At 44.5% G+C, this 13,628-nt stretch overlaps 1 protein-coding gene across 1 annotated transcript in view; it reads left to right on the top strand.

The window, feature by feature from the left end:
• Positions 1 to 3,228: 3,228 nt before the first annotated feature.
• fbxw7 (F-box and WD repeat domain containing 7) overlaps positions 3,229 to 13,628 on the top strand; it is an 86,726-nt gene continuing 76,326 nt past the window's right edge. Inside the window, exon 1 of the mRNA XM_063218406.1 lies at positions 3,229 to 3,427. Coding sequence (XP_063074476.1) covers positions 3,275 to 3,427 — 153 coding nt within the window. The 5' untranslated portion in view covers positions 3,229 to 3,274. The remainder of the gene's footprint in view (positions 3,428 to 13,628) is intronic.

Genomic DNA, 13,628 nt, shown 5'->3' with positions numbered 1-13,628 from the left:
TTTCACCCTGGCTCTCATTACCTTTGCAGGAAAGGAGCTTAAAAGCTGTAATCCTGCCATGGACCACCATTACATTTTTCTAGACGGTGCTTTCGATGTCAAATAAGGTTTTCTGTCTTTGTCTGGAAGTTAAACAGGCTGAAGCCAAACAGAAAGTATCTTGGCCAAAGACAAAATGTCCTAACTTGGTCTGTCTGGATTTTGCAGGATGGAGGGTTTGTAATGTCCAGGTTTTGTCCAGCCTCCAGCACCTTGATTTGTTGAGAAATATCATAATTACACACGGAGGAGCTAACATAAGTCAATAACTTGCTCCCATGTATTGTTTGTGCCCTTTACATTTTATGACAGATACTGTAGAACGTAATTATTCCTTAGATTTCAGAAAGATGGCATTTTTTTGGGAACAAACATGGTGCTTTAGCCCAACTTCACCCTCTTCATCCTCACCTTATCTCTCTTATACACAGAGTAGATAAATAGGGGAGAATGTCCTCCGCATCAGCGCTGATTTAATCGGGGCCTGACGTGTCACCCAGGCTCGGTCAAGCCCAGTTCCCCCTTTCCTTCTGTGATCTGTGATGTCTGGTCGTGCGTGAGTGCGTGAGTGCGTGAGTGCGTGCGTGCGTGCGTGCGTGTGTGCATACGAGGTGAGTCTGTGTGTGTGTGTGTTTCTTTGTTTCCTCCTCTACTATTCTCAACTCTGGTCTGATCTACAAATAAGCACATTGCAACTTTCTAGGGCAGTAGGCTAAGTGGCCAAACTTCTAATACCCACAGTTATTCTGCACCATCCACTCTTGACACAGTTCTCAGTGGCACTTGGTTCTTGTTTTGTTATTAGAGTTATTAATTACCTTCTTAGCTGGTTAGACACTAGATCTTGTTTTGACTAGGGTACTTGTGTCTTTTGTTAGCAGTGAGAGGGCAAGAATAGAATAACACCACATGACCATCCATGCATATTTGCCATTTCTGAGGAGATAGTTGTTAGTCACTTACTGTAATGCATTCTGGTCCATGATCCCTTTTTTCACAGTCTCCCATTCTGCAGGACAATATTTCCCTGCTCCTTTGAACTTTTTTGTCTCTTCCACTCTGTCCTGTGAAACTAAGTCTAACCATGGTGGAGGTCTGTGTAAATTGCCTTACTTTACCTGCTGAGCCATTCCTGGCCTCTCTAGTCCTCCGCTCCCCTCCACCATCCTGTCACTCAAACTGCAGTTCATTTCCAGTCAGTGATGCTTGGCTGAGTGTACCCGACCAGAGAAAGTAGGCGGAATGATGAAGCTGTGTGTGTGTGCGTGTGCGTGTGCGTGTGCGTGTGCGTGTGCGCGTGAGCGTGCGCTTGCACATGCGCGCGTGTGTGCGTGCGTGTGCATGTGTGTGTGCTTCTGTGGAGTGTCTCACCTCATCCTGTTTCTGTAATGGAGTGTAGATAGCAATCTCAGGAGTTTTGTAATCGTTCAGCTCCTATCTCTATTTAACTGTGTAAAGCTCCCCTTTCCAGTTAGAAACTGTTTGAAGTTTACCCTACTGCAGGTTCTCTCTCTTGTGTAAGAGTCTGCATGAGAAGGCCTATCCTGAACTCGCACTTAAAGGTGCACTGTGTAATATTTTTAATAGTTTATTTACAGAATTCATGCTGCCCATTCACAAATGTTACATTTGTCATGCATACTTACCATGACCTTCAAATTCCATGTATTCATTATGACTGGGAATGATGGTCCGCCATTTTCAATTTCAAGAAATTTACATTTTAGCTGAAAAACTGTACTTTGGTCATACTAATAAATATTAGTTTATGACTTTGAAATATTCATGAAAAGATCAAATTTAGTAATAGGCAGCACAGCTTGAATGAGCAGCATAGTTGTCCCCACCCCCCCCACCCCCCTGAGTACAGCATACGGTACATACTGATTGGCATGTTGTCTGCCGGCCATCCTGGCAAGAGGCTTCATCAGCAGCTGATCAGCACTTGATGAGATACGCAGAGGAGCGAGAGAACAACTCTGAAATCATGACAAAGAATTCTTATTTATCCTCCATCAGACAGGAATACTGTCTCTCTGCTTTTGCCATATGTGCCCTGGCAGCCTTGCAGCTTTATTTGAGCTTTTACTGCAAGTGCAATTTGTTCTCCTCCCATCGCGGCTCAAATGGATTTTGTGACTCGCTTAAAAGCAGAGTGAAAATGTCTGTGTTTGATGCAGACGGTGCAAAATCAATTTAATAGCATCATTTTGATTTTCTCTTTTTTTGATTGCTATGACCAATCTGAAGTGTAGAACAATGACTGTCACCCCATCATCATGGCTGGACATAAAATGCACGGATCTGAGTAGCCGTATCCCTTAGGGTCACTTCCGATACGAAATGTTATCAGCCAGTCAGGCTGTGTTGCTTTTCTGTAGGGTGATCTAGTGAACAGAATAGACAGCGTATGGACATATGCGGTTGGGGATGAGAGAATTGTGTGTTGAACTGAAAGTGGCATGGATTAATTAATTAACCAAGGTGTCCATCACTTGGCTGTGTGTGTGCGTGTGTGCGTGCGTACGTGTGTGTCAGTCAGGGGAGTAGGTGGGGCCAACAAATATGAGTGAAGAGTGAGGAGCTGGCTGCAGACCGCTGCCATCAGGCCACGGGGAGGAGCCTGGGGAAGAGGCGTGGGAACACAGCAGTGCTCCTGTTGCTGCCAGGGGATGGAGTGGAGGAGGACGGGAGGGAGAGAAGGAGAGGAAGAGGAGAGGAGAGGAAAGGGAGGAAGAATATCAGAGAGAATGGATGGAAGCATTAGTAGCAGTAGCAGCAGCAGCAGACTGTAAGCAGAGGTGGAGGGAGGTGAGCCAAGAAGGGAGGGTGGCACACACACTGTGAGCACAGCGTACCTCCCTGTGTTTTCTGGAGGAGTGCAGTGCATTTATTCCTTGCAGAGGAACGGACACCGGCAGCTACAGGGCAGTACAAGGCTGTGCACCGTACATGAGGGGCTTACAGGAGGCGCCTGGTGTCTGCAGGATCCCCAGACTTTGGAGATAACAGGAAGCCCACGACACACTAACACGGAAAGAGTGGAAACACCAGGACCGGTCTCGGGAGACTCAGAACCTCTCTCACTCTTACTCTCTCTCTCTCTCTCTCTCTCTCTCTCTCTCTCTCTCTCTCTCTCTCTCTCTCTCTCTCTCTCTCTCTCTCTCTCTCCCCCTTTGTGGCTCAGTTTCATTCTCTCTTTTCCGGGGCACTTTCTGAGCCTGTATCCTCTCTGATGAGCAAGTCAATGTGTGGCTGTGGCTGCAGCTTCATCTCGTCTCTGATGAAGCGGCTGGGCCGCTCGGCCTGCTGCTCCGACCTCCTCTCCTGCAGCCAGACCTCTGAGCATCTGCAGCAGCTGGCCACTGGCTGTCCCCCCAAGGTAACCGTTGCTGAAGGAGGCTGCAAAAGATCTCTCTGGGATATGAGGAGTGGGCCTCCATCTTGTAGTAACAGTGAGGTGTTCTCTAGGACGTTGTCTTTACAGGCCATGTGAAAACTTGACAAACTTTCTGTGTGTTCTCTCTCTTGCAAACGTGTCGTTTCGTGAAAAATATTTACTGGTAACTTTGATGTGTTTTACTGCTAGAGTTGACTTGGCTAGCTGTAGCATCAAGGAAGAAGAGTGCACTGATCTGCCACAGCAACTCTAACAAGTGAAACAGGAATAGTTTTGTGATACTGAAGCATGCAGTTTGGCGTTCAGACAAAGGGCAACTCTTTGGCCAAATTGAATGTTTTCCTGTTTGTGTCCTTTTGAGTAGCTGGCCTGACCTTGCTGTGTCTGGCTGAGATGTTCCAGCATTAGCAGGCCTTTGAGACTAAAGCGGTACTCTGCCGTAATTGATTTTGTAATGGAAGCAGGTGATTTAATGGCTGTCCTGCTCCCTGCCATGGTGACCACAGACTCCTCTTTGGAGGCGTTCAGAAACAGACGCCGCCATTTAGGCAGGCGTAGCGGCTGCCTCAGTGTGGCAGGAACAGGGACAGCGGAAGGGGGCTTTTATCACACAGTGTGATCGATGAAAGGCGCGGGCGTGGGTGGCAAATGGGGTCAGGGACACTTCTCTGTCTTCACTTGTCACTGAATTGTGTTGATTGGCAGGCAGCTGGTGGCTCATTCTTATGAGCTGTGTTACTATCATGAGTTTCAGTGACTGAAACTTGAATTAATGGTATTGACAAAGATTGAATGGTATTTTCATAGGATTGATAGAATGTATTGATGGCGTTTTCATTAATGAGGATATAGACTGTAGACTTATCCTTTATGGTTTTTACACAATGCTTATAATTGCTAAAACAGCTTTGGAGTGACACGATATGATGTACTTCTGAAGATATCTCTGGGTATTAGATGTCTTGTGAGGAGACGGGAAGACGGAGGGCAACTGTCTGTGTGCAGAAAAAAGGAAGAGGTCCAGATCAATGGATGAGTCAGTTTTTACCCCTCCTAGAAACCAGATCTTACTTCCTGAATTTATTGATGACTTTTTTTTTTGCAGAATGCCTGCAGCCAACATAACACCAGCCATGCTGCAGTTTATGGAACCCCCAGGGGAGAATCGTCTTCCTCTTGGTTGGAACCGCTGTGTTCTGATGAATAGAAAGAGGGTCTCAAGTGAGGTCAGGTCTCATATCCGTTCTGCGGACATTGTCTTGAGCCCAATCTATTAATAGAGTCATCGATTAATAGCTTACGTGTCTCAGAAATTTACACCCAGGGCACTCTGAAGTATTAGTCTTGCATTTGTAGGATTAGTGCTGCAAAGCAGGACTTGACTCTGATACTGCAGCTCATGACCGCTACTAGAAAATTATAATTATGGAGATTATTTCTGCTTTTATTAGCTTCCCATGTGCCAAAAAGCGGGACATCACTTGCTGGCAGGGGGCCCTGGTTCACTAAGCCCTAGTCGCTGTCACATCTCTAATCACAGTTGTATGACATCTGAGGTTTTCACATGTGGCTCTTTCGACTAGAATGAATCCTCTCTTTGACATGAAAGGAAAAGCCATTCGAGATGGAGGGAGAAGAAGGTCTAATAGACATCTTTGCAACAATTGGAAGTGGGGTGTTATTTGCTGCTGTGGAACTGGCAATGATTACTGCTCCTTCTCAAGTCCATTAAAGTAATACCATAATTTAGGAGCTTCTGTCTGTTGGTGACATTGCAGTGTTATGTAGCCTACTGTTATGTTGACTGATTATGAATCGGATATTTCTGGCATTAACAGACATTCTCCCCCCCGTGGAATCTCGGAGGTTTACAAAACGTTCTCCTTTTTGTGTCATAACATGTTGTTCTTTTTTACTGAAACTCGTGAAAAGGATGTCATTCTTGTCTGGCTTCTAGGATCTCCAAGCACTGCACTGTACTCTCTGAAGAGTGCAGAGCTTGCTGCTTTATGTAGGCCACAGTGTAGCCTCTGGTCTGCTGAAAGCCAACCACACATAAACAACACCTCTCAGTGTGTTACCTGGGGGGTGTCGTGAGGATACATGTTGTCCTTGGTTCGCCTTTGTGACAGGGAAAGAGGGGCTTTTACTCACAGAGATGCAGTAGTTTGTTCTTGTTTAGATTATGTTTTTCAATTAAATTAGCATTTCTGAGTGCAGTTACCGATCCTCTTTAATAGACATTTGTGTCCTGTCACTGTTGAAGATTTAGCATGCAGCAGCCATACGCTAGTGTGATTAGAAGATGAGACCCACTCCTTACAGTGATTGTGGCTTCATTAGTCTCTGACAAGTGATCATTTCAGCAGATGAATAATTGGCATTTGGCAGTCTAATCAGCTGCCAGGGCCAGTTTATTAGCATCGCCTCCTCATCACTTCCTCCTGAGCAGATAGGGTTCAAACTGAGCCGGGCACCCCTCACACACGCTCGAGCAGGGTAGAAATGAATGAGCCAGCCGGCTTCAGCTCTGTCTCTGTAATGAACCTCCTGCTTGTTTACATGTGCTCTGCCACTGCACGGCACCTTCTGGCTCGATTGTGGCGAGGGTTGTGGAAGAAATCGACTGGGAAGAAGCGAAATACATAAATAAGTAAGTCAGACAGACAGAGGGGGAGACTCCAGCAGGACCTCAGAAGATGGCTATTAAGGCTGAGTGCAAATGGACTGGAGATTAGGGACACTAAATACCCACAACACTGATGGACATTCACTATGCTGCTGGAATTTTAATGGACATTAGTGGAGATGAGGAGTGGAGACTAGTCAATGAGTGTGGTGGAAGAAGTCGTTTCTTTGCACCTTGTTGTTTCCCCTCGTTCACCTCCTTTTAGCAGGTGGAAAGAGAAAAGGAAGGGAAAACCGTGCATGCTGTTGTAGGGGGCATGCCTGTTGATGGTTATTAAATTTGGGTAACTCACTCCAGGAAAATGGTTATTGTGCACCAGCACTATGTAAGAGGAGGTAGGTAGTGGGTTTCCCCCCATCAACCTTATGTGTTTGCTTGTGTGTGAGAGCGTGAGTTGTTGTGTGTCCTATACTCCTCTTGGGCCTCTGGCATTGCTGACCCCCAGCCCCTGCAGCTGTGCCTTTTGTCTGTGGTGTGCAGGACTTGGCACTCGAGCTTTTTGAGTGCGGCCCGGGTCCAGCTGCAGCACTCAGTGGCATGCAGAACCAGCCAGCTACGGCCATAACACCAGCGGACCCATATGCCTTTATCTTGCAGCCTCATTCAGACCGTGAAGAGGTCCGTTTCCACAAGAAAACTGCTGCGGTCTGGTGGATATCACACCACTATTTTTAAAGTATATTTATTTGTGACAAGAAGCTGGCTTGTCTTGCCTCCTCTTGGCATTAATGGCCTCTGATTCAGTTGCTGAAGTGCAAGCGGTGTTGCAACACTGTTTTCTAAGATATTATCCTGTACAGCACGGCCAGGTTTGGTGATGACTACAGACAGGGGCGCCGCCAGAAGTGTTGGGCCACATGAAAGATTCCAATTTTGGGCCCTCTTAAGGGCCCCTGTCAGTTAAGTCAGCGCCTCCAGAGTAATAGGCCAGCTATTATGATGCTAGGCTGTGGTGGTCCACATGCAACAGTCTATTTTTCACACAACTGGGAGTTGCCAGCAACCAATCACCTCCTAGTAAAATGTTTCAAATGCTGTCAGGTCTGCACAACATTGATGTTCTGTAGGAAATAGTGCCAGAGATCTATTTGGTCTGTGGTTTGCACTCCCTTACATGATGGGAGAGTTTTTTTTATATATATATAAACAGCCTCAGAGTCTAATGGAACTGATGGAAACTGCAGAGCAAGTGAATGTCAGTAAGCAAATTCAGGCTACTGTTTTTTGCTGACTGCAATGACTATGTAGTCTATGCCACTTTCAATTACGCTGATTAGGAAATGCAGGGAATGCTGTAATCTACACTCAACGGAGGAAAAGAACAGAGTGCTCTTAGATTGTTTTTAGGCCGACCACCAGTTACGTTCAGAAACAAAAGTGCTTACCTGAACCTCCTGCTTCATACCGGGCTCTGAATTTTTCCGCATTTGACCATTTCTTACCCGAACCTGTTGACATCCACGTTGTCGTCACGGTTTGCAGAGAACAACCAAGTATTTTTCGGTTTGCATCGTGAACCAAGTTTCCGGTTCCCGGCCGCCGCCGTCACGCCGTCCGGTTTGAGACTAGGTGCAGGAATGGGCACCGTCTCTCTGTTAGTCTAATGGTGCCTTTAGTGAATCAGATTTGGTGCTCAGTGAGAGTTGCACCTGGCCACACTGTACGGCACCCTGGGCACTGAAGGTGTGTCTGAACTGTACTAGGACTCTGAACTGTACTATTCGCACAGAGTATCCAGCAGAGACGGTCGTATGGGTGCCACATCTGTCCTCGCTGCTTGCCAGGCTATCTGAAACGCATCCTGGCTGGTCCATGGATGTGGTGGCTGCGCTAGCCACACAGAAACATGAGGAAGGCTCATCAAGGACACATACCTGACACAGTTTCCCTTCCCCTACCTTCATATCAGTTCACATGAAACCAGAGATGGTACAAAAAAAGACTTCAAGTGTAATATTTTTAGTAGTTTATTTCCAGAATTTATGCCGCCCATTCCCACATGTTACCTTTTTCATGAATACTTACCACCACCATCAAATTGTAAGTACGGGCATTCATTATGACTGGGAGAATTGCAATTTTCATACACGAAAAGTGGGATCTTTTCCTTGTCCGCCATTTTCAAGAAATAGACATTTTTAGCTGCAAAACTTACTTTGGTCATACTAGTAGATGTTAGTTTATTATTTAGTAAGTATTCATGAAAAGATCGAATTTGGCAATAGGCAGCACAGTTTCAAAGAGCAGCATAGTTGCAATACCTACTAAGGCCACCATCCTACTCAGGGCACCGTGTATCTAGATGTTCCAGATGTTTTACCGGATTTGTCAACCATCTGAAAGAAGGCATCCTGCTTGTTCCGCCCAGATGGCCCGTTATTCCCTTTCATTTGATTTTTAAAAGCTGTTTTCTACCTTCTAATGAAATTCAATGATGTCACCACGCTGGGTTGGGATGGAAGCAACCACTGGACTGCCCACTGCAAGAACAGGAAACAGTAACCATTGCAGGCTATGATGAGTTAGTTTCCTCCCTGATTCATCTGTCGAAGCGACATGTTATTTTAAATTCCCCTTGAATCTGTTCCCGTGCCAGGCGTTTTCCCCAAGATGCCTTCTTTGCATGTGTGCCCATCTTCTTAGGTGCACCACAGTGATTGTCTTCACTACAATAACAACACAGCTTTCATGTGCCGCAGGAGTCTAATTACAGAGGCTTTGTTCTCCAGTGAGACACACTGCAAATTGTGCTATTCATAGCCTTCCGCTCTTTGTGCTAGCAGGTATGAACTACAGGTCCCAGGAGACAACTGGATGGCAATAAGAGATGAGGCTAATGCCTCTCTGAAATGCAGTCTGCCTGACACACACACACACACACACAAACACACACACACACACACACACACACACACACACACACACACACACACACACACACACACACACACACACACACACACACACACACACACACACACACAGGCCTACTGCTCAAGGTCAGGATGTGCTACCATTTCACAGAAAGAGACACAACATAACCTACTGCCTGTCTTTTGGAGGCAGGCAGGGCAGGAGGTGTGTGTGTGATTCAGCTATCTGAGTAGGAGCAGCTGCCTGAGACATCTTGCTATGACCACTCCCTGTTTTTGAGTGGAAATGAGTCTGTTCAGCCCTAAAGCTATAATACTGTACAAGTTGAAAAAGGAAAAATACCAAGGCACTCTCATCTATCAAAAATAAAACGCCTTTATTGCATGGCTTGGTTACAGTAAACTTTAAAAAAAAACTTGTTTGACTCCCTGAGGAAGGCCAGGGGGCCGAAACATGTTGGAGTTTCTTTAAAGGTTTACTGTAACCAAGCCATGCAATAAAGGCTTTTTATTTTTGATAGATGAGAGTGCCTTGGTAGTGGGTCATTTCACGTGAAATCAGACACTTTGGGACCCAACAAGGATTTCAATCATACTTGGTGTGCCTTTTTAGTAGCAAGGTAGCACCCAGAACAGAACTGCATTGGTTTGAATCTGACACTAACATTAAGGGAGAAACAGACTAGGAAAGGTTCACATGTGAGGGTAGGACACTATACATTCAGCCTTGATTTTATCAGTCAGTGTTGGTCACAAAAAGCTGTCTGTGGTGTTGTTTGAAAGCTCTTTTCTGGATCTACAAATTAGATAATCAGCTTGAAATACAGCAACCCTCAGAATATGAATTATGATAAATTGAAAAATTTAAAATTGATTATCTAAAAATCTAACATTTTAAAATGGCCAGTTCCTTGTCTTAACGTAGCCTGCAATGCCATGAACAACACCTGAAATTCTGGTGTTTGGTTCTTAATTCATTGCGGGTCTAAATGCATTTTCACTAGCGATGTACAGGATCCAAGATCCGGTTACGGATCCGGCAGGATAATAGGGTTTTTCAGACTATCCGGATCCGGCAGGATCTTAAGCAGTGGATCCGGTATCCGGTAGTTACCTAAAAATCAGGATCTGGGGCATCTCTACTTTTAACGTAGCCTAGGCTTTTCAGTCAGTCTCACAACCCCAATCGCTGCATGGAGTGAAAGTCCTTTGGAAGCGGCCGTTGAAGGCAGCGTGGCAGTAAGCCAATGAGTCTTAAAAATAGTTTGCGCCAACATAATAAAAAGGGCCCACGTGTGCAAGTTGGCTATGTGTCAACCCTTTCGTAGGATCCGGTATCCGGTTCCGGATCCGGCAGGATCTTACACAGTGGATCCGGTATCCGGCAGGATCCTAAAAATCAGGATCCGTTGCATCTCTAATTTTCACGTCTGAAGAACAACTCCAGTAGCTTCCAAGTAAACTATTTCGATGCAAAACTCAACTGGTCAGGCTATTGTTCAGAGCCACATTATCTGAAATGCTAGCTAGCTAATGTCACTTACTGGCAGTTTTCGTTCTATAGATAAAAGTAGATGTGCCAAAGGTTACTTCCTGCTGTGTTGCATGCTGTTTTTCATTACAACCTTCCATTTTACACCTATCTTGATGACAGCAACACTCCTTATCCTTCCATCATATGTTTAGGAACAGGCTAGCTAGCAAGGCACTAACAGGACATGTTTTGATGCTCTAGGTATATTGAGACGTGACGTGACGTGATCAGGAAGTGGTTTGATTCGCTATAATAAAACTCAAATACTGTGTGTAATAAAATGCGCAGATGATGAAATATCCAGATCCTGACTCTGTAGGAGTTTTCATGATCTATGTCAGTTCTGTTCATCACATTATTACGAAAATCACACAGAATGTGCATGAGAAAATGTAGATTCAGAATCCAAAAAAAACCACGTAAAAACGCATGGGAGGCAAAACCGTATTTTTACCTGACTTGGGACTGAATGTGTTAATATTCATGTCAGATTCAAACCAATGCAGTTCTGTTCTAGGGTGCTACCTTGCTACTAAAAATGCACACCAAGTATTATTGAAATCCGGGTCGGTCGGGTCCCAAAGTGTCTGATTTCACGTGAAATGACCCTATTTTCCTTTTCAACTTCTGCATTTGCTCAGCCAAAGAGCACCTCAAAGAGAACATTTTTTGAGTCCAGGAAGCCCTCTTCCAACAAAACTTTTTTTGTGATTTCTATAATGCGTTATGTTGGGTATCCCCAAAAAACTACAGTAAACATGTTGTTTGCATTGATGTATTTTTCTCTACCAAATAGCTGAGCCTTTCATGTTTCAAAAGGGCCAGAGTACCTAAAAAGCAGACGTACAGTTATAGGCTACTGAATGTAAATGTGAGTGAGTGGCTGTAATCTCACTAAAAGGTGGAATGTTGGTGAGATCACTTTTAGCAAAAAAGCTAAAGAATTGTGTTTTGAAATAATATGGCCTTTCGGGTTCAGTTCCTGAGGTGCCCTGCGGACACATCTCTTCCTGGCTTAACGGCCAGAAATCCCTGTTGTGTGGAGCAAATATCACATAAACTGAGGGAATCCTTTACACTTGTTATGTTCAAGTTTGTAAAATAAAAAAACGAGGATGAGTAACAGGAGGGCTCAGCCGGAGGGAGAGAAAGCCTTGCCTTGCATTCCTGTTGGCCTTAGATACAGATAAATGACCTGCCATAGAGGTATAGAGCGTGGTAATAAGTACAACAATGACACGCTGCACTTCACTCCACTATCTAGACTAGATTCACCCCGGAGTGCACTCTTCATTCTCTCATTCTCTCATGCTCTCATGCTCTCATTCTCTCATTCTCTTTCTCTTTCCCTGTATTGCAGTATGCCTCATCCCCTCTGTCTTCCGCTCGGTCTCCGTCCATGCGTGGCTGGACAAGTGCCAGAGCTCAACTAGAAAAAGTGTGATGTTTTATGGCCTCGCCCTCTCGTAATGGAAGTGGGGCTCAGATACAGGAAATGACTTGCACTGGCATTTTCTCTGCCTGTCCCTCATTCTGACAGGTGTGCCATCCCTCACAGAAATAAAACTGATGCTGAACAGGACGCTGAGCGATACTGTCTGTTCCCTATTTTACCTCTTGTCATGCATTGTGGTTCTACTTCTGTCTGTTGATGGTGGCTGCATTGTAGTAGGTAGCTTTGTGCAGGGAGATGGTCTGTTCACACATTAAAAGCATGGCATGTTCAAATGAGTAGTGCTATCTAGGTTATCATCACTGCCAGAGAACAGATGGCATATGGCAATCCCAATTGTTAAGGGTATTCTGTGTTTACTGCTTGAATACTTCTATTCAATCTGTGTACTTTTCTGTCTTTCAGAAGCTCTTTGAGAAAAGCAAAATCATCATAAATCATAATCATACATGATTATTCCCTCACTCAGAGAGCCATATTCATCTTTATCAATCTTCCTTCTTCCCCAAATAGTACTTCAGATAAACATTTTTGAGGTGCTTTTCATTGATGTTTGTGATGGGTGGTTGGCAAGCATGATTAGTGTCATTGGTACAGACAGCAATCATTTACCTCAAGTCAAAATGAATGATATTGGTACAGTGCAATGATGCTGTTTAACTCTTAGTGTATGGTATGTAAGGGTGTTATTTTGAATAACAAAATGCAATGCTTGTGTAGCCTTGATGTGGAACATATTATTGGATACAATGCAGTGTGACTAGAGTCTCTCTTTTCGCTTTTCGGAATAGTCACAGACACAGAAATATTAATAGATAAGTTTATCGCAGACTTACTCATGATTCTGATACCAATCAGAATAGAGCATGCCAAATCAATTCATTTCATGTATTTACATACCTTGATGTGGTTACAGATCTGTGATAAACACATGCTACCCTACAACCCCCTTCTCCCCACACCAGTAGTTTAGCTACACATTAGACGTAACGGTTAGTCAGATTAATTAATTCAATTTTGAAATTTGAGAGGTTAAATCACAGTTGAGGCTTGAGTTGAGGTAGTTATATGTACCAGAATTGTGTGTAAATATAGCTAGAGTGTTTTCATTGCAAGTACATTCATTTTTGATAAGAGACATTTCTGTGAAAAAGATCAAATATGGGTTGTGTGCAGCAGGCAATCAAAGCTAAAGCAAAGGTGTCAAAGCTAAGATTACTGAGGGTTACTGTGTGAGAAGCACTCTCATCTGGTTAAAATGAAGGTGTGTGTGCGTGCGTGAAAAGTTGTGGGAAAAAATCACTCAACATGAAATTAACCTGAAATGCAGCGTTACATCTTCCGTGGGGGCAATACCTTTTCCTTGTGACGTCAATAGGACAGGCTTTTCCTGATTGGCTCCTTGGTCTGTATTATTTCTGTGAATGGGAAACACAGTGGAGGTGATGCACCGATTGGAAGCACAGCATGTGTACTGTAACTAGGGGTGAGCATCCGTATTTCAAAAGGAGTGAGTACAACTGGTTTTCAGTGGAAGTAGATCTTTAAGAAAGATTTGATTGTTTAATGGGTACTGTCCCTGTCTTAACCCATTGACGCCTAAGGCACAAAAAAGGGTGCTGAATGCCTGAGCCCTTTTA

This window comes from Engraulis encrasicolus, chromosome 16 (genome assembly GCF_034702125.1).
Source record: "Engraulis encrasicolus isolate BLACKSEA-1 chromosome 16, IST_EnEncr_1.0, whole genome shotgun sequence".
In the NCBI taxonomy this organism is placed as follows: domain Eukaryota; kingdom Metazoa; phylum Chordata; class Actinopteri; order Clupeiformes; family Engraulidae; genus Engraulis; species Engraulis encrasicolus.
This window is presented reverse-complemented; position numbering and strand designations above follow the sequence as displayed.